At 35.1% G+C, this 18,344-nt stretch overlaps 3 protein-coding genes across 4 annotated transcripts; 1 reads left to right on the forward strand and 2 right to left on the reverse strand.

Annotated features, from left to right (window-relative positions):
- The first annotated feature begins 6,998 nt into the window (after positions 1-6,998).
- tex9 (testis expressed 9) lies at positions 6,999-11,210 on the forward strand. Of its 2 annotated transcripts, XM_073836086.1 has the most exons (12): positions 6,999-7,034; positions 8,385-8,509; positions 8,660-8,723; positions 8,872-8,951; positions 9,033-9,081; positions 9,181-9,257; positions 9,383-9,549; positions 9,644-9,726; positions 9,801-9,974; positions 10,581-10,715; positions 10,831-10,965; positions 11,078-11,210. In XM_073836086.1, exons 1-12 carry the CDS (start codon positions 6,999-7,001, stop codon positions 11,162-11,164), a joined length of 1,212 nt encoding a protein of 403 aa, XP_073692187.1. In that variant the 3' UTR covers positions 11,165-11,210. The 2 variants fall into 2 exon arrangements, with proteins under 2 accessions (XP_073692187.1, XP_073692189.1); XM_073836088.1 differs by lacking the exons at positions 6,999-7,034; positions 9,033-9,081; positions 9,181-9,257 and having other exon boundaries at positions 8,478-8,509.
- On the reverse strand, positions 10,962-13,866 carry calml4a (calmodulin-like 4a). The gene is made up of 5 exons (XM_073836090.1): positions 13,787-13,866; positions 13,656-13,686; positions 13,364-13,504; positions 12,134-12,322; positions 10,962-11,571 (listed from the first exon to the last, which is right to left on the reverse strand). Exons 1-5 carry the CDS (start codon positions 13,787-13,789, stop codon positions 11,474-11,476), a joined length of 462 nt encoding a protein of 153 aa, XP_073692191.1. The 5' UTR covers positions 13,790-13,866; the 3' UTR covers positions 10,962-11,473.
- A 118-nt stretch (positions 13,867-13,984) lies between these two features.
- cln6a (CLN6 transmembrane ER protein a) lies at positions 13,985-17,423 on the reverse strand. The gene is made up of 7 exons (XM_073836089.1): positions 17,138-17,423; positions 16,716-16,830; positions 16,534-16,632; positions 15,564-15,752; positions 15,420-15,475; positions 15,189-15,308; positions 13,985-14,664 (listed from the first exon to the last, which is right to left on the reverse strand). Exons 1-7 carry the CDS (start codon positions 17,182-17,184, stop codon positions 14,397-14,399), a joined length of 894 nt encoding a protein of 297 aa, XP_073692190.1. The 5' UTR covers positions 17,185-17,423; the 3' UTR covers positions 13,985-14,396.
- Positions 17,424-18,344: the final 921 nt, after the last annotated feature.

The following is an 18,344-nucleotide window of genomic DNA, read 5'->3' on the forward strand; positions in this document are numbered from 1 at the left end:
CTTAACAATGCATATTACTAATCAAAAATTACATTTTGATATGTTTATAGTAGGAATTTTACAAAAAATCTTCATGGAACATGATCTTTACTTAATTTCCTAATGATTTTTGGCATAAAAGAAAAATCAATAATTTTGACCCATACAATGTATTTTTGGCTATTGCTACAAATATACCCCAGCGACTTAAGACTGGTTTTGTCGTCCAGGGTCACATATGTATATATATTTATAACAAAAACAACTCAAAATCATTTGAAAAGACATTTAAGGTTTGTTTATCCTGTAAACAGTGGTCTGATTTAAGCCACAGACTTTTATCCTGTCGGTCACTGCCCCTCCCCCTAAGATCCCCTCCTCCAGCTGGCCGCATGTGCTCCGATCATAACAGAAACGTAAACAACCGCCTGAGAGAGAGAGAGAGAGAGAGAGAGAGAGAGAGAGAGAGAGAGAGAGAGAGACAGATAGACAGAGAGAGGGAGAGAGAAACAGAGAGAGGTGGGAGTGGAAGGTGAGAGGTCACTGTGTCACTGGTTGGAAGGGCTAGTAGTGCACGTCTATCTTTTGCTCTTCCTGGGAAGAGGGCGCAGGCCTGTGAGCTTCGCGGATAATTCCACACGAACAGAGTGCTGACTTGAGAACAGCCAGACGTCACAACAGAGACTAACACTACTGCTAGTCAGCATGACCTACATGTGTGATATTTGTGTGTCAGTGTGTGTGAGAGAGAGATTGAGGATGAGAAAGCTCTCTCTCTCACATCGACAGACAGAAAACTCCTCTGAACTTGCTGAACTCAGCTAGTGTTCTGCATCTCTTAACCACATGTGCACACTAACACACACAACTTAATCAAGCCATTAGCACTGAGCACACCATTATAATCAACTTTAATGGATCTAATTAATGTCTATAATACAGGTGGATTAAAGTTGAATTAAATATACATAACTGGTAAAGTGATATTTACATATTTGTTAGATATTCCTTTATTTTGCACATTCAAATATTGGAAGAGTATCATTGGCATCATGCTAAAGCTATTAGCACTTAGAGTGCTGCTAATAGCAGAAAACTGAGTATGGCAGGCTTCCTTCCAGCTGCTCCTCTAACAGGAACTGTCTGGCTTCCCAGTCTGCTGTGAGCGGAGAGGTGATCTAAGGTCTCACACACGGCTGCTGAATTACTGATATCTCAGAGAGGACGAACAGAGAAATAAGACATCCATACTGTAATGTTTTCCCACTCTTTAGTTAGTTGTTTTAAATGCTGGGGTTCCAGACAAGATTAAAGTCAATTAGTTAAGGTTTGCGGTCGTTTTGTCAAGTTTTACAGCAAGAAAACGTACAAAGTATGTGCATGTGTATTCCTATAAAATATTATATGATGTATAACTCAAACTTTAACTTGCAGAGCAACACGATTTTTACTTCTGCCATTACTGCAGTCTTCAGTGTCACGTGATCCTTCAGAAATCATTCTAATTTGCTGATTTGGTGACCAAAAAAACATTTCTTGTTTAATCTTTTTTTGCTTTTTTGGAAAAACTTTTATATACTCTACCAGTCAAAAGTTTTTGAACAGTAAGATTTTTAATGTTTTTGTTAAAGAAGTCTCTTCTGCTCACCAAGCCTGCAATTATTTAATTTAAAGTACGGCAAAAACAGTACAATTTTGAAATATTTGTACTATTTAAAATTTATTTATTTGAATACATTTTATAATATAATTTATTCCTGTGATTTCAAAGCTGAATTTTAAGCACACGCCTGTCACATGGTCCTTCAGAAACCATTTTAATATTCTGATTTGCTGCTCAAAAACATTTATCAACATTATGTTGAAAACAGCTGAGTAGAATTTTATCAGGTTTCTTTAATGAACAAAGTTCAGAAGAACATTTGAAATAGAAATATTTTGTAGCATTATAACTGTCTTTATCATAACTTTTAATCATTTTAAAGCATCCTTGGTAAATAAAAGTATTAATTTCAATAATTTTTTTCTAAAAAAAAAAAAAAAAAAAAATCTACCCTGGAAAAAAAAAAATACTGACTCCAAGCTTTTGAATGGCGTAGTGTATAATGTTACAAAAGGTTTTCATTTCAGATAAATGCTGATCTTTGAATAAAAATCCTAAAAAATTTACTCAACTGTTTTAAATACTGATAATAATAATAAAGACTGGAGTAATGACACTAAACATTTCACTTCGATCACAGGAATAAATTACATTTTAAAATAGATTTAAACAGAAAGCAGTTATTTTAAACAGTTAAAATATTTACAATATTACTGCTTTTGCTGTATTTTGGATCAAATAATAATATGCAGGCTTGGTGAGCAGAAGAGACTTCTTTAAAAAGCATTAAAAATCTTACTGTTCAAAAACTTTTGACTGGTAGTACATAAACAATTTATTTAATTTTTTTTTTTAAATCTCACTGTCCAACTTTTTCTCTTACAACTATTCTGGTCTTTCATCTGTGTACAAATATACAGGAAAACATTAACCTTCATTGAGACTGCGAGTATTTTGCAGACCTAATAGAATGTTCATGCAGCAAAACCACAGACATAGATCGTTCCATTGTTTGAGCATTGGCCTAGACGTAGGCTAAACCAAAAAACAGAATCATCTAACAGCACTAAAGCAGCAGTTGTGAGCCGTTCTCAGAGACTGCAGCTTGGTAAAAACAGCTGGGCTTTTTGCCAGTGGTGCTATGGCTCATTTTCATTTCTCTTTGAAGGTGATTACCACCATTGTGTTTGGATCTCTTCCCCTCCTCCCAATTCCATCCAATTTCCCTTCATATGTAGATGAACAAAGTATTACACACACCGATGTGGATGTACATACACATGAGCAGCCATGTAAAAATTAGGGGACCAAATTCACCCCGTCCAAACTCAGCTTAGCGTGGCACTGTTGTTATTCTAAAATTACCTGACAGATTTCACGTAAACCAAATAAAGAGCTAAATCACAATATTGCACTAAATTAATTACAGCTCATTCTAAAACAACCCCCTCTGCTGGTCTGTTGGCAAAAGTAAACTATTTTCCCTTAACAGGTGGGATTCTAGTGATCTATCTGCTACCTAGGCATTGCTTCAGCAAGCAGTATTTATACATTAATAACCTCCATTATCAATATATACATTACAAGATATTCCCATTAGTGACAAACTTTACTATTTGCAAATCACAATCTCTTTTCCACAAGGTTTGCCAGCATCAGTGCCAAATGCTCGGTTCTATTCCACAGAGATGGTGTGTGCCAACCAGCATGCCAAATACAGATCAGGATATCAGCTATCACATCGACAGGCCTAACCTTTAGAGCTCTGCTCAGAGTGAAGGGCAAGGAGCACAAGCTGAGACACTTCACTCATCAAATGCATGTCTGCTCATCGTCAATCCATTCAATAGTCATTGTTGAAATGCCATTGTTGTGATTACAAAATTACAAAATTATTTTACTGCTAAAAAGCCAACCTATAGAGAGAAACAAGTAATCAAAAAAAACTTTTGTTCTAATCTGTAAAGGCCAGGTCCTGGAAATGAAACTAATATTGTAACATATTATGTGTGTGCATGTAAGAAAATTAGACATATTTTACCCAAAAATGAAAATTCTGTCATTAAGTACTCACCCTCAAGTTGTTCCAAAACTGTAAGAAATTTGTTCATCTTCAGAATATAAATTAAGATATTTTTGATGAAATCTGAGAGCTTTCTGACTCTTCACAGACAGTCAAGGCACAGAAACATAGTAAGGATATAATTAAAATAGTGCATGTGACATCAGTGGTTCAACCGTAATTTTACGAAGCTATGAGAATACTTTTTGTGTGCAAAGAAAACAAAAATAACAACTTTATTTCACGAGAGTATTAACGATGCATCGGGTTTGAAATGACAATAGGGTGAGTAATTAATGACAGAATTTTCATTTTTGGGTGAACTATCTTTTTAACTATTCATTCATATACAAGAATCTATTCCAACAAGTACAACTGAACAGTCCAGCCCACAAAGCTGCATTCAAAAAGTAAACATTGTTACTTAATGATTGGATTATTTGTCCTCCTAAACCAGTCTACTTAAAGCTTCCCAGGAAATGACATTTAAGGTCATAAAACATCAACATGGTTTTATCACTTCACTGATTAGTTGTATGAACTGATTAATGAATATTTGTGACAAGGAATATGCTACATATAGGGTTTCTAGACTTTTTTACAAAAAATAATTTCCATGATTTTTTATAAGAACTGGATAATGACGTAAAATTACATGTACATACTTTGTAGCTCGTAAAATATTGGAGATCCAAGCACAACCAGGAAAAAAACTATTGAGTGTTTTCACAACACATCATGAATCGGCCATATTGGTGATATATAATGTACATAATGCTACTAAACCGAACAAAACTCACATATTTTACTGCTGAAAATTGTCAATTGTCGTCAGGTTTTGGCCTGTACTAATCAGTCAGACCGAGAAAAACATTTGGAGTACTATAGACTGCCAAAAGTTATAACAAATCAGAGAAACTGATCTGTCTGAGGAACAAAAGGCGTTTGTGGTTGGCCAAACTGAACCAGGATTTCCAGGGCAAGAATCCTGACAATATTCGTGTTTGCTCTTATTATTTCCAGTCAGGTAGGTGAAATAATAGGCTAATATCTTAATTAATACTGCTTTAACTTTAACTGACTAACTTCAGTTTGTCAAAATATTGCTCCCTTTCCAGTCTACTAAGTCCTTCTCTATATGATTTAGTAGCTTCCACACATTTTTATCATGGTTTAGATAGCCTAAATTAGCAGAACAACATATTCAGTAGTACATTATCTGTGCAATCCATGCTGTTGTTTACATCTGAGTATCGACAACATGGCTGTGTATCCGGATAACTGACCATATCGTGACGTAAGTGCAAACCCTCTATATAGACTATTAAAATGTATATATATACATATTCCATTTTGTTCATGAGCTTGGGAGCCACTAACGTTTAGAATACAAATTGCACATGTATGTTAAAACTCCTAGGCATTAATTACAAAATGCTCAGCAGCCAATAATAAATGCTGCCATATATGTATGCATGCATGCATGTATGTATGTATGTGTGTATGTGTGTGTGTGTGTGTGTGTGTGTGTGTGTGTGTGTGTGTGTGTGTGTGTGTGTGTGTAAATATACACACACTGTAAATACACGTGAAGCTAAACAAATCCACGTCCCATACTGGATGTACAGTATAGCTGCTGCCGCAGATGCATGTCGTTGAGAGCGTGTCTCAACATGCAAAAACAAGGGTGGTGGTGAGGGGGATGGAGGCTGCAAAATAATCGTGTCAGCGTTTTTTATTTTCGCTGCCACAAGCAATGTACACCAACAATGATCAATTCCAGGTAAAACTACTGACCCAGGACAAGACTGGGTTGAGTGACTATGCACACAGAAGCTATATATATATATATATATATTATCCTCACAATATTTACTTAGCAATACAAACGCGTGTTTAACGCATGCGCCGCTACGCTATAAATATCATGAGCCATGCTGCATGTTTCACGACGTCTTCATCAGTAATAACAGCCACTAAGCGCTTACCCGATGAATTAATACACAGTATGGATAATAGCAAAACAAACTGAAGGAAAATTAAGAGCAGCATGGTTTATATGGGATGTAGTGGTGGCTGAGGAAAGCAAAGCATACCTTTGCACACTGGCTGTTTAAATGTGCGCGGCTGTAGCACACGAGTTGTTTACCACCACAAGCGCATCCAAGACACTTCTGTACACTTTCATAAGAGGACAAAAACAGCTCTTTGCCTATAAATAATGAGTAGACTGTTCATGACAGTCAGGACGAGTCACCCACCTCAGATTTTAACATGCATAAAATGTCAGTGCCCAAAACAAACTTTAATAGGTTAACTTATCGTTGTAATTATTATAATAAGGTAAGAAACGGTCAAATCAGTTTGAATGGAGATTAACGTTGAAACGGAGTTAACGTTACTCTAGTCATGACTCACTGTCAAGTGGAAGGGACTATCTAGAACAGAGCTAGGATTAGGATGGAGAGCCTTCAATATTATTAACCCACACATATCCAGCAGCACTCACTTAACGTTACTGGTAATATTTCGGACAGCGCTTACCAGATTGAGTTCTTTATTTTTAGCTGCAACGCGTTCGCCTCAGCCCCTTGCAATCCTTGAACCGCGGAAGGTAAAGAAGGTCCTACTCCTGGGCCAGGCTGCTGCTGGTCATCAGCCATCACGATGATGCGACTCTGTTGAGACGAGGATGGAGATCTAACAAGTAGGCCTTAACCTGAACCTGGAGAATGCAGCTTTCCTCCGTAAATAGTACATCACGATCACCGCCTGTTGACTTCACGGACAAATCGGACTCGGCTCTAATAGATCACGTTGGTAATTCATGGTTTGCGGTTGGAGTTGAGGTCACTAGCCCTGCGTGTGCATCAGGAGCAGCGAAACACTTCGAGCTGCTGCAGGTTCAGAGTCAGACACTACCTACTTGCTCACTGGCGACCACTGGGGAAGCTGATGCTGCTGGGACCGCGCATGCGCACTGCGCCACCAGCGGAAACCCACACGAGGGAGCTGCAGCGAGTTCACGTAGTTCAGAAGTGTAATCAATCACTGGTCTAAAGCATAACTGTCTGTCAGTAAGGATTGATAATATCCCTCTCATTGTTTCACAGGATTCCCACCATATTCAGTTGTTTGTCTTTTTTTGTCAGCCACGTTTGGAGTTCTTAAAGGTTATTTTGGAATTCCCTTGACATATTTTTCAGGTTTGAAATACACAACATACTGTTTTATCTTTGATTTATTGATTTTTTTGTTGAAAGAAAAAACAGGAATTAAAAATTAAATGTCTGAAAACGGAAGGAGGGACGGTAGACACTGTTGCTTAGCAACGGCGTCGTTCTACTAACAAACATGGCAGACAGCACACCCAGACCCGCGCTACCTCCTGTAAGTCTGATGAAATAAAACACTTTTTAATTTATGCCGTATTCTTTACAATATCACCTAAAGTACTCTGTTGTTTGTTAACTCAAATAATGTACGTTAAATCTCAATATAGACAGTTCTTCTGTTGCTCGTTTGGAGTCGGTCATTTACACCACCAGTCAAAAGTTTTTGAACAGCACATTTTTGAATGTTTTTAAAGAAGTCTCCTCTGCTCACCAAGCCTGCTTTTATTTGATCCAAAGTACAGCAAAACAATAAAATTTTAAAATATTTTTACTATTTAGAATAACTGTTTTCTATTTGAATATATTTTAAAATGTATTTTTTCCTGACTTCAAAGCTGAATTTTTAGCATCATGAGTCACACCATCCTTCAAACGTAATTCTAATATTCTGATTTGCTGCTCAAAAACATTTATTAAATTATGTTGAAAGCAGCAGGGTAGATTTTTTCAGGTTTCTTTGATGAATAGAAAGCTCAGAAAAACAGCATTTATCTAAAATAGAAATCTTTTGAAACAATATAAATGTCTTTATCATCACTTTTGATCCATTTAAAGCATCCTTGCTAAATAAAAGTATTAATTTCTATAATTTCTCTGAAGGACCATGTGACACTGAAGACTGCAGTAATGATGCTGAAAATTTAGCTTTGATCACAGGAATAAATTAAATTTGAAAAATATATTCAAATAGAACACTTATTTCTAAATAGTAAAAATATTGCACAATATTACTGCTTTTGTTGCATTTTGGATCAAATAAATGCAGGCTTGGTGAGCAGAACATAAAAAAATATTTTGACTGGTAGTATAATTGAAAATCTTTTATTTGTGGCCCTGGACCACAAAACCAGTCATAAGGTCATTTTTTTTTAATGGATCACCTGAAAGCTAAATATGCTTTCCACTGATGTATGGTTTCTTATGATAGGGCAATATTTGGCCGAGAGACAACTATTTGAAAATCTGAAGGGTCAAAATATTAAGAAAATCACATTTAAAGTTTTGTCCAAATTAAGTTATAGCAATGCATATTACTAATCAAAAATTTATTTTTGATATATTTATGGTAGGAAATTTACAAAATATCTTCATGACACATGATCTTTACTTAATATCCTAATGATTTTTGGCATTAAAGAAAAAATTGATCATTTTGACCCATACAGTGTATTTTTGGCTATTGCTACAAATATACTTATGCTACTTAAGACTAGTTTTGTGGTCCAGGGTCACATTTGACAAAGCAATAGCTGTCCTAAATGATCAACATATGCAAGAAATGAAAGAAAGTATTTTAGAGAAACATTAATAACCTCTATAATACTTATACTTTCTTTCCAATTAGTTAAAAAAGCCTCAAACGTCTTATTCAGAAAGGCCTTCGAGACCCAGACCTCAGAGTAGGTCTTCCTCCGCTCCTTTAAAGAAACCACCACAAATGGACCTCTTAGCCAAAGAAGAAGAATACAAGTATTTATGGATTCATTACTTAAATGCACCTTAGTTTATCTACGCTGCTTTGTATTTAGATGCATAACAGGTGCTATAAAGTATTTAAGATTGAAGATTACATGCCAGTATGTTTAATATCTAACTGTTTGCTATTCCGTTACTCCTCAGACGTCTCAATGCAGAGCTAGAAGCAAAAACAGCAGAACTTGTTCGGGAAGCAGAGAAAGTTATGGTAAGACTAGAAAAACGTGAAAAACAACATATGAGAATACGGGCTGTGCTTTAAATCTCTAACGTTTAATGTACAGTTTATGTAATATGATGTGGGCAATGTTGCAACAAATCCAGACTAACACTGTATGTTTTTGATGTATTTTTAGAGGGATCAAAATGAGGTGCTCTCCAAACCAATCTCCTCCCACATCTCCATTGACTCTGACTGTGATTTTGAAGTTTCAAGGTAATGGTTCTCACAATTTGGCATATGCATAAGCAACATCTTTTGCTGTCTGCCAGCATAACATTTTGTTTGTTATATTAGGAAGGCAGATACAAAAAGAGATTACACATCCAAGCAGGCCTCTACAATGGTACAACTCAAACAAATATCATATGAACCAGTGAAAATGTAAATTAAATACAAGAAACGTAGTTACAGAAACATATTTCTGTTATGTTATGTACTGTAGATCATAAGAAACAAGAACTACTCTGCAAAATCTTCAAAGCCAAACAAGCCAGGATCAGGAAATAAAAATAATCCCCAGTAAGTGCGTTCACTAAACTTTTAGTCAAAGAAATGTCTCGATAAAATAATAAGAAAGTATGCAGATAAATTTTGGCCTCAAAGATGTTTGTGTAGCGTCAACAGTTTTTTTTTTCCAATTGTAGAAAAGCACCACAGACTGTGGTGGATGATGTTGCTATTCCTGAGGACTTTGGGGATTTCTCACTTGCTAAGACAATCAGCAAAATTGAGGACAGAGTTAGTGATGATCTCACTGAGGAACATTTGCAGGATGAGATCATGCCCATTGCTGGAGATGAGATGGGCGCAGGTGGGTTAAAAAAGACAAATACCTTCAAATATTGACTCTGCTGTGCTGTTATACAATTTGCATAATTGCTTGCACATTCATTTCATATTTACAGAAGCTCAAATCAGATTCTTAAAGGCTAAACTTCGAGTAATGCAGGAAGAATTGAACAGACTCGCATTTGAATGCAACAAAAAGGTAAGAAGTTTGAGGTGTGTTAAAGGTTAGTTCATCTATTCAGTCAGTTCAAATTACTTTTGTGTGTCTTGAAGGATGATGAAAACAGCGCTTTAAGTAGCAAACTGAAGGACTTGGAAGAGGAAAGGGCAAGATTGCAGAGGACTACGAACGTCCAACAGACTCAAGTTGAGAAGCAAAGAGCTTTAGCCGAAGAATCGAGTCGCAAATGTGAAGGACTGCAACAGCAAGTGGCAGCACTGCAAAAGGTACTTAAATTGTTCCCAAAATATTATTCAAAGTTCTTCTTTAGGACAGAACGAGTGTTACTGATCTGAACAAAAATGTTCATTTGACCATTTTTGAACATTTATTTTAAACCTCAACTCATTTTCTATAGGAAATGCATAGTTTATATGCCATAATTCTTGTTAATTAGAGCTGTGCCAGGCTCCAGACCCATGGAATCCTTGGCATGGGCCCTTTAACCTGATTAGTCCTCTGTGTGTAAAGTGAGACAACGCCACAGCTGCTCAAAGACCAGAGCACACTGCACTTGGGCTTCTGGGACAGATATCTTTGGAACTCACCCTTCCCCTTATGATAGGGACGTGGAAACTGAATAAGGATAGAGAACAGTAAAGTTAGATAAAAAAAAAAAAAAAAAAACAGAATCAGAATGGGCCATATTGTGAAAAAGAAAAACATTTTAGTCTTTTAGCTCATGTTTGGGTAGCTTTAGAATAAAAGTGTTTCTTGCTCCTTTAAAGAGACAACTTTTTAACAAACAATGCATATTTATGACATCTGCATCTGAAAACACAATCTGCAGAATATATGTAATATATGTAAATGCCTGTGTCTATGATCTTTAGGAAATGGAAAGCATGAAGAGATCCCACAAGCAATCAGCCAGTACCCACAGTGCAACAGAGGTGCGGTTGAATAGAGCTCTGGAGGAAGTTGAGAGAACTAAAACACAACTTAACAAACTCAAACAGAGCACTAAGGTAATATCAACTCAGATAAACCAAGTTCACTTTCACGTGCAGCAAAACCTTGTGTAAAATCTTATTTCAGACGTTTTTTTAAAATGACATTGATCATTTTTGTACCCTACCTAAGGATTCAACCAGTCAGGAGCAACAAAAGATTGAAACCTTACAAGCTGAGAACAGAAAACTGGAACGACAGAAGGCTGAGCTTATTGTGGGTTTTAAAAAGCAACTTAAGCTAATAGATATTTTAAAACGACAGAAGGTAAGACATTTCTTTATTCAGAATTACTTGAATATGTCATTTTCAATTACAGTAATATTTTAGCTCACTAACTGCACCAAAGCATTTCATGTTTATGGCTTTATTTTAAAAGATGCATTTTGAAGCGGCCAAGCTGTTGTCCTTCACTGAAGAGGAGTTCATGAAAGCTCTGGATTGGGGAAAAGATGGAGTTTCTTAAGTTTCTGTTTTGTATTTTGTAAGTAGATTGAAAAAAAAAAGTATTCAACCAACAGCTTAAATTTAATTCACTGTTAAATAATATTCTCTAAATATAATGACAAAGTGTTCATCAGCCCTGCCACATTTATTCTGATTACTTCATGGTTGCCATCTAGTGGTGAATACTTGAATCAAGCTGTAAATCTAAGTGGTTTATTGTAGCATTCATTAAATTGCTTTTTTTATATATACAATGTATATACATTTCTCATTCCTGTTAGTAAATAATTGCATGATTCATTGTAAGGGTCCAACCCATTCTTCTTTATTAGTAGTCAACTGAAGGAAGTGTGACCATTCTGGTGAACTCCTCATAATGAACATGTCCATCGCGTCCGACATTAGCCTCTCTAAAAAGCTCATCCACTGAAAAATAATTCACAAAAAAGAACAGTAAATAACACATTTGTGACCCTGGAGCACAAGGCCAGTCGTGAGTAGCACGGGTATATTTGTAGCAATAGCCAACAATACAATGTATGGGTCAAAATTACTTTTTTTTTATGCCAATAATCATTAGGATTGTAAGTAAAGATCATTTTGTAAATTTCTTACCATAAATATATCAAAACATTATTTTTGATTAGTAATATGCACTGCTAAGAACTTAATTTGGACAACTTAAAAGATGATTTTCTCAATATTTAGATTTTTTTGCACCCCCAGATTTTAGATTTTAAAATAGTTGTATCAAGACCAAATACTGTTCTGTCTTAAATCAGTTGAAAGCTTATTGATGTATAAATTGACCCTTATGACTAGTTTAGTGGTCTAAGATCACATTTCATTCTTTCAGTGTCATAAATGGGATTCATTTTATTAAAATCAGTACAGTAAAAAAAAAAACAGCACTTTTGCAAATTCCATTTGATTAGCTCTGATGAATACATCAATGTAAACCCAGTAGCTAAATGAAGAAAATGTATACCTTCTTTATCAGTGAGCTTTTCTCCCAAGCCTGTGAGTTTGGCCCGAAGCTCAGAGGCCAGAATGTAGCCCTTTTTGTGTTTGTCTGTCATGCGCATAGCCTCCAGAATTTCAGTCTTAGGATCTTCCTGCTGCATCTGTCTGTGCATCATGGTTAGAAATGTAGAAAAATCCAACTCCCCTGTCTTATCTGTGGTGAGGATACAGGAAAAGATGTATGAACTACGTTAAAGCAAGCAAAGAATTTAAATTCAATATAACTACTAAACAATTTACTTCAAATTAAATTACCAGTCAAAAGTTTTTGAACAGTAAGATATTTCATGTTTTTAAAGAATTCTTTTCTGCTCACCAAACCTGCATTTATTTGATACAAAGTACAGCAAAAGCAGTAATATTGTGAAATGTTTTTACTATTTAAAATAACTGTTTTTTTTATTTGAATATATATCAAAATGTGGTTTATTCTTGTGATCAAAGCTACATTTGCAGCATCATTATTCCAGTCTTCAGTGCCACATGATCCTTCAGAAATCATTCTAATATGCATTACACTAATATCTATTAAAACAGTTAAGTATTTTTTTCCAGGATTCTTTAATAAATAGAAAGATCCAAAAACTAGCATTATTTTGTACACTATACAATTCAAAGGAGTCTGTATAACTTTTTTGGTTGGGTGATGGACTTTTATTTAGCAAGGATGCTTTAAATTGTGATGATGAAGACATAATGTTACAAAAGATTTCTATTTTAGATAAATGCTGTTCTTTTGAACCCTCTATTCATCAAAGAAACCTGAAAAAGATTTCTACTCGGCTGTTTTCAACATAATAATAAATGTTTTATGAGCAGCAAATCAGAATATTAGAATGATTTCTGAATGATCATGTAAATGGGGTAATAATGCTAAAAATGAATCTTTGAAATCACAAGAATAAATTACCCTTCAATCAAATAGAAATAGTTATTTTAAATAGTACAAATATTTCTAAAATTTACTGTTTTTGATGTACATTGGATCAAATAAATGCAAGCTTGGTGAGCAGAAGAGACTTATATAAAAACCTTATATAAAACCTTACTGTTCAAAAACTTTTGACTATTGCATGTCACCAGTTGTACATCACTGTTAACCACAGGTGACATAAGGAAGCTATGGAAGAGCAGACAGGAAAAGTATCCACAATTCAAAATACACAGTGTAATGTGTTAATCATGAGATTGTTACCTATTTTGTGAATTTGCAGATGCCTGTCCACTTCATTAAATGTGGGACTTGTACCCAGACAGCGCATGACCGTAATAAGGTCTTTGGCTTCAATCTTCCCCTTTCGCTTCTTGTCATAAAGCGAGAAACATTCTTTGAACTCTGCATGAGAACAAGGAAACTATGGTGTGAACCAATGCCACAAAATTTCTTAATGTACTGTAAATGTAAAACATTTTAAAAAATTAGTTTATTGTACTATATTCATGGATCGCAAAATACAAACACATTACTTCTGTGTAACACAGCTCACCATCAATCTGATGTTGTGATAAGAATTTTGCCTGAAAGGACAGATTTGAAACAGTTTAGTTAAAAAAAACCATCATGAATCAATAAAAAACAAATCTAATTTAGAAGACAAAAAGAATATATCAAACTCACCATGTCTACACAAACTTCGGCTGTTCAGGGAAAGAGTCACTCCCTCTGGATTACCTGTAGAAACTAAAGTCCACTGCAGTGTTGACGTAAATGATAGCCTTGTTGTCATAGGAACATTGATATAGGATTCCACCTATCACATTATACTGTCCGCTACAATAGGTGCAGCTCATGATCACACTCAATGACTCACATATATAGGGGGTACAAACTTTATTTAGATAAAACAAGAGCATAAAAGTAACATTTTTACAGTAAGCCACAATAAATAAGTTACTTTATTATTCAGTACACCAAAATTACAAACATGGCATTGTATAGTTCGCCTTGTGAAGATTCAAACCCAGATCCAACTCCTTTAAAGGGATTCATATCTTCTTTTGTGGTCAACATGAAACTCAAATAGGTTTGGGACAACTTGAGGGTGAATAAATGGTGACAGAATTCTCATTTTTAGTGAGCGATTCCTTTAATTAACACTGCAACTTTAGTCCATAACCAGAATTCAAGTGCAAATCTTCTCAGTGTCATTAAACTTGGTCAAAGCATTATGTGTTATATTCTTACCGAAGAAATGTCAATGAAATTAGTTTAGATTTGCTGTTAGTATTTAACTGCCTTTGATGTGTAAGGTATAGAAGGACCAAGGCTCTGGAACATAGATGATACCGGGATACTTTTTACGCAGAACTTTATCATTCCACAGATACGCAACCCAGACCAGAACTAATCCCAGAGTAATGATGAAGTTATAGAAGAGGAAACGGCCATTGCTGTCTAATACGAAGCCCATCCGCCTCTGGCGCATCACAGTGGCAACCATGGCAAAAAAGGTGAAGACATACAGGACAAAAATCTGCCCCTCAGTAATCAGATACCTGAAGAAATAAACCACAATAATGTTTGGACAACATTAACATTTATTATCTAATGCCTAATGTATTGTAAGCCCATTTTCTCATTAAGTCTTATGTTTTATGGCGAAATACATTACAGAAATAAAATGGCTTAAGACTTAGAGGGATAGTTCACCCAAAAATCATGTCGTTCCAAACCCATAAGACCCTAGTTCGTCTAAGGAACACAAATTAACATTAAGTATTCTCATAGCTTCATAAAATTATGGTTGAACCAACCATAGTCACATGGACTACTTTGTAGATGTTCTTGGTGCCTTTCTGGACCTTTAACGTGGTATTGCTGTCTATAGAGGGTCAGAAAGCTTTTGGATTTTATCAAAAATATCTTAATTTGTGTTCCGAAGATGAACAAAGGTCTTATGGGTTGTGAACGAAATGAGGGTGAATAATTAATGACAGATTTTTCATTTTTGGGTCTATCTCTTTAAAGTTCTATGCCTCAAAAAATGCTTGCAATTGACTCGAATGAATAATTCACTTACCAATAATACACCGCACTGGGACCAAGTAGCAGCCAGCCTGAATAAGACATCTTCTCATCTTTAACTTGTGTAAAGCAGCCAGTGAAATACAAAAAGAGGATGAGGAAGAAAGGGACATACCTATAAAGATAACAGAGTGAGATGTGGGTGTTTTAGACACATTACTGTAATGCAAACTTGTTTATTATAGCACAATTACAGATGACATATGAGTATGGAAAATATACCAACCACATGGAATGCCCTAAGTGCTCATCATAGTAATAAAGAAGTTCAAAGGAATCAATCTGGAAACCACATAAAGGATTTGTTACTATTATTATTTGAAAAAAAAAATGTAAACATTTGGTTGATCTGTATAATGAACTACTGTACCAGTGAGGCAGGCTTCAGATCTTTGATAATGGGGTTTTCTCTGACAGAAAGGTGAAGCTGGTATCCACTAAGGATGAGACGATGGTTAATAGAGTCTCCGACCAGGTGTATGCTAGCTCCCATGACAAAGGTAATGATGCAGAGGTAAACAGCGGAACGAGGAAGGGATGTGGGACTCCGCTCAATCAGCTACAAAATGTAGAAGACAGTCATGTTTACATCAAAACTTCTCGTCCAGGCCCTTGACATTTCTGTAATGAACTATTGCGGTGCTCTTCTGGCTGGACTTCTATGAGTAATGAGTATTACTTGTGTTTATTTGCCTTTTGTTGAATTGCTTCTTGTATTCCTCATTTGTGACCCTGGACCACAAAACCAGTCATAAGGGTCAGTTTTTTGAAATTGAGATTTATACATTATCTGAATAAACAAGCAATATTTGGCCAATATACAACTATTTGAAAAACTAGAATCTTAGGGTGCAAAAAAAAAAAAAAACAAACAAAAAAAAAAAAAATCTAAATATTGAAAAAATCGCTTTTAAATTTCTTAGCTATGCATATTTCTAATCAAAGATTACATTTTGATATATTTACAGTAAGAAATTTACAAAATATCTTCATGGAACATGATCTTTACTTAATATCCTAATGATCTTTGGCATAAAAGAAAAATATAATTTTTCCCCATACTATGTATTTTTGGCTATTGCTACAAATACACTTGTGATACTTAAGACTGGTTCTGTTGTCCAGGGTCACATTTAAGTCGATTTGGATTAAAGTGTCTGCTAAATGAAGGGTGGGAGGAAAGGAACATCCCATAACAACTGTACATCAAGGTCCACTGTGTGTGTGTGTGTGTGTGTGTGTGTGTGTGTGTGTGTGTGTGTGTGTGTGTGTGTGTGTGTGTGTGTGTGTGTTTGAATACATCCTTAGTTAATATTTTAAGCATAAAAGAAAGTGTGTACCTTCAGTAATAAGAATGGGGTGATGACATTATATGCCATGTGAAAATAATCTCCAACACTGGGTTTATTTAGAGGAAACCACTCCAGGGGCATTATGATCTTAATAAAGAATATAAAAAATGTTATTAGTATCAAAAAAGGAAAAATGACAACAAATGCATAAATATCACAGCTTGGTTTACCATAGCAATTGGCCTCCCAAAGTCCAGAATCCAGTTCTGCACAGTGAAACAGAGCCAGAGGTCTGTGTGAAACTGGGACTGTGCTGTAGCTGAAACTTTTTTTTCACTCCCAGCCCTGCTTTAAAACAAAGTACAGCATGTTCATTATGAATTCTAACAATGAAATAATTATAATAATAACAATAATAATATAGAACTAGTTCTATATATTGCTGCCATGCAGTTCAGTTTCCAGTCGAATCAAAATTTTGACAGTACAGTAAATCACCCGAAGACCTTGTGACTTGTTTAGGTGACAATGCACCATCAAATGGTGATATTAGATAGTATGGCAGCATTAAAATATGAACCGCGACATTGTAACATTAGGCTGTAGACAACGTCGGCGATAACAACAATTCTCGCTCCGAAAATGGCCAGACCTCAAAAATGCCGGTGTCAAAGCTGCAGACTGTGGTCTTCTCCGCATGGTTAGCCTTGTTCGTTAGAATAATTTCAAGACTGGTTTTTATCGATCAACTCTGCTATACTTCTGTAGCCAAGCATTCATTCATTCAGTCACACGCCAGGTCCTACACTGAGGTATAAAAGTTCAAATGCATTATGCGTTTTTATATGAATATATAAATATACGACGTTTCTACTACTTATATCTAACTCAGTTTCAGTTCACTGATATACAGAGTCAAACTGTTTCTTAAAACCTTGTTTTTGTTTGTTTTAATCACGTGACATTCACAACAGTTTTTCTTTAGTTATTGCTGCAGCACAACATTTAGGGGTCTTACTGCCATCTGCCGGACTTTATTAATACCGTCTGTACTACTTGTATAAAATATAATACTCCGTGTATAAAATTCGTTAAAAGCATGCCATTTTACTATTTCTGCAATAGATGTATACCTTTATATGGCAGAAGTAGTAAGACCAGTAAGCTATGCTGCGAAAGCAGCACTCGGCAATGGCTGTACACATTTTACTCGTCTTTAAATATTTGCTTCTTTCCCAAGTTTGTGTGGGCATTTATATTAATACTGTATGGACTTGCCTTTTATATTACTGAAGACTGTCTGTTTGCAACCTATCCATATGTTATTATAAAAGTAAATTTTTAATGTTTTTTTTTTTTTTTTGTCTCTTCTGCTCACCAAAGCCTGCATTTATTTGATCCAACATACAGGAAAAACAGTACAATTTTGAAATATTTGTACTATTTTAAATAACTGTTTTTATTTTGAATATATTTTAAAATGTAATTTATTCATGTGATTTCAAAGCTGATTTTTTTTATCATAATTACATAATTATTCAAAAATCATTCAAATATTCTGATTTGCTGCTCAAACATCTTTATTATTATTATTATTATTATTATTATTATTTTGAATAGATGATGAATGGAAATTTAAGAAAAACAGCATTTATCTAAAAAAGGAATCTTTTCGTAATATTATAAATGTCTTTATCATCACTTTTGATCAATTGAAAGCATCCTTGCTAAATAAAAGTATTAATTTCTATTAAATACTTCTATTAAATAAATTAATTTCTATTAAATACCCCCCCCCCCCCCCCCCCAAAAAAAAAAACATTGCTGATCTTTGGATCTTTCTCTTCATCAAAGAATCC

The sequence above is a fragment of the Garra rufa genome, chromosome 3 (assembly GCF_049309525.1).
Source record: "Garra rufa chromosome 3, GarRuf1.0, whole genome shotgun sequence".
NCBI classification, from domain to species: Eukaryota; Metazoa; Chordata; class Actinopteri; order Cypriniformes; family Cyprinidae; genus Garra; species Garra rufa.

Coding starts and splice junctions, on each gene's coding strand:
- tex9 (XM_073836086.1), top strand. CDS start 6,999: ATGGCAGACAGCACACCCAGACCCGCGCTACCTCCT. Junction 9,550..9,643: donor TGGAGATGAGATGGGCGCAG/GTGGGTTAAAAA, acceptor TCATATTTACAG/AAGCTCAAATCAGATTCTTA. Junction 9,975..10,580: donor AAGTGGCAGCACTGCAAAAG/GTACTTAAATTG, acceptor TATGATCTTTAG/GAAATGGAAAGCATGAAGAG.
- calml4a (XM_073836090.1), bottom strand. Junction 13,505..13,655: donor ATCACAACATCAGATTGATG/GTGAGCTGTGTT, acceptor GTTCTCATGCAG/AGTTCAAAGAATGTTTCTCG. Junction 11,572..12,133: donor AAAGCTCACTGATAAAGAAG/GTATACATTTTC, acceptor ATTATTTTTCAG/TGGATGAGCTTTTTAGAGAG.
- cln6a (XM_073836089.1), bottom strand. CDS start 17,184: ATGCGGAGAAGACCACAGTCTGCAGCTTTGACACCGGCATTTTTGAG. Junction 16,831..17,137: donor TTGACACCGGCATTTTTGAG/GTCTGGCCATTT, acceptor GTTTTAAAGCAG/GGCTGGGAGTGAAAAAAAAG. Junction 15,753..16,533: donor CCCCATTCTTATTACTGAAG/GTACACACTTTC, acceptor TACATTTTGTAG/CTGATTGAGCGGAGTCCCAC.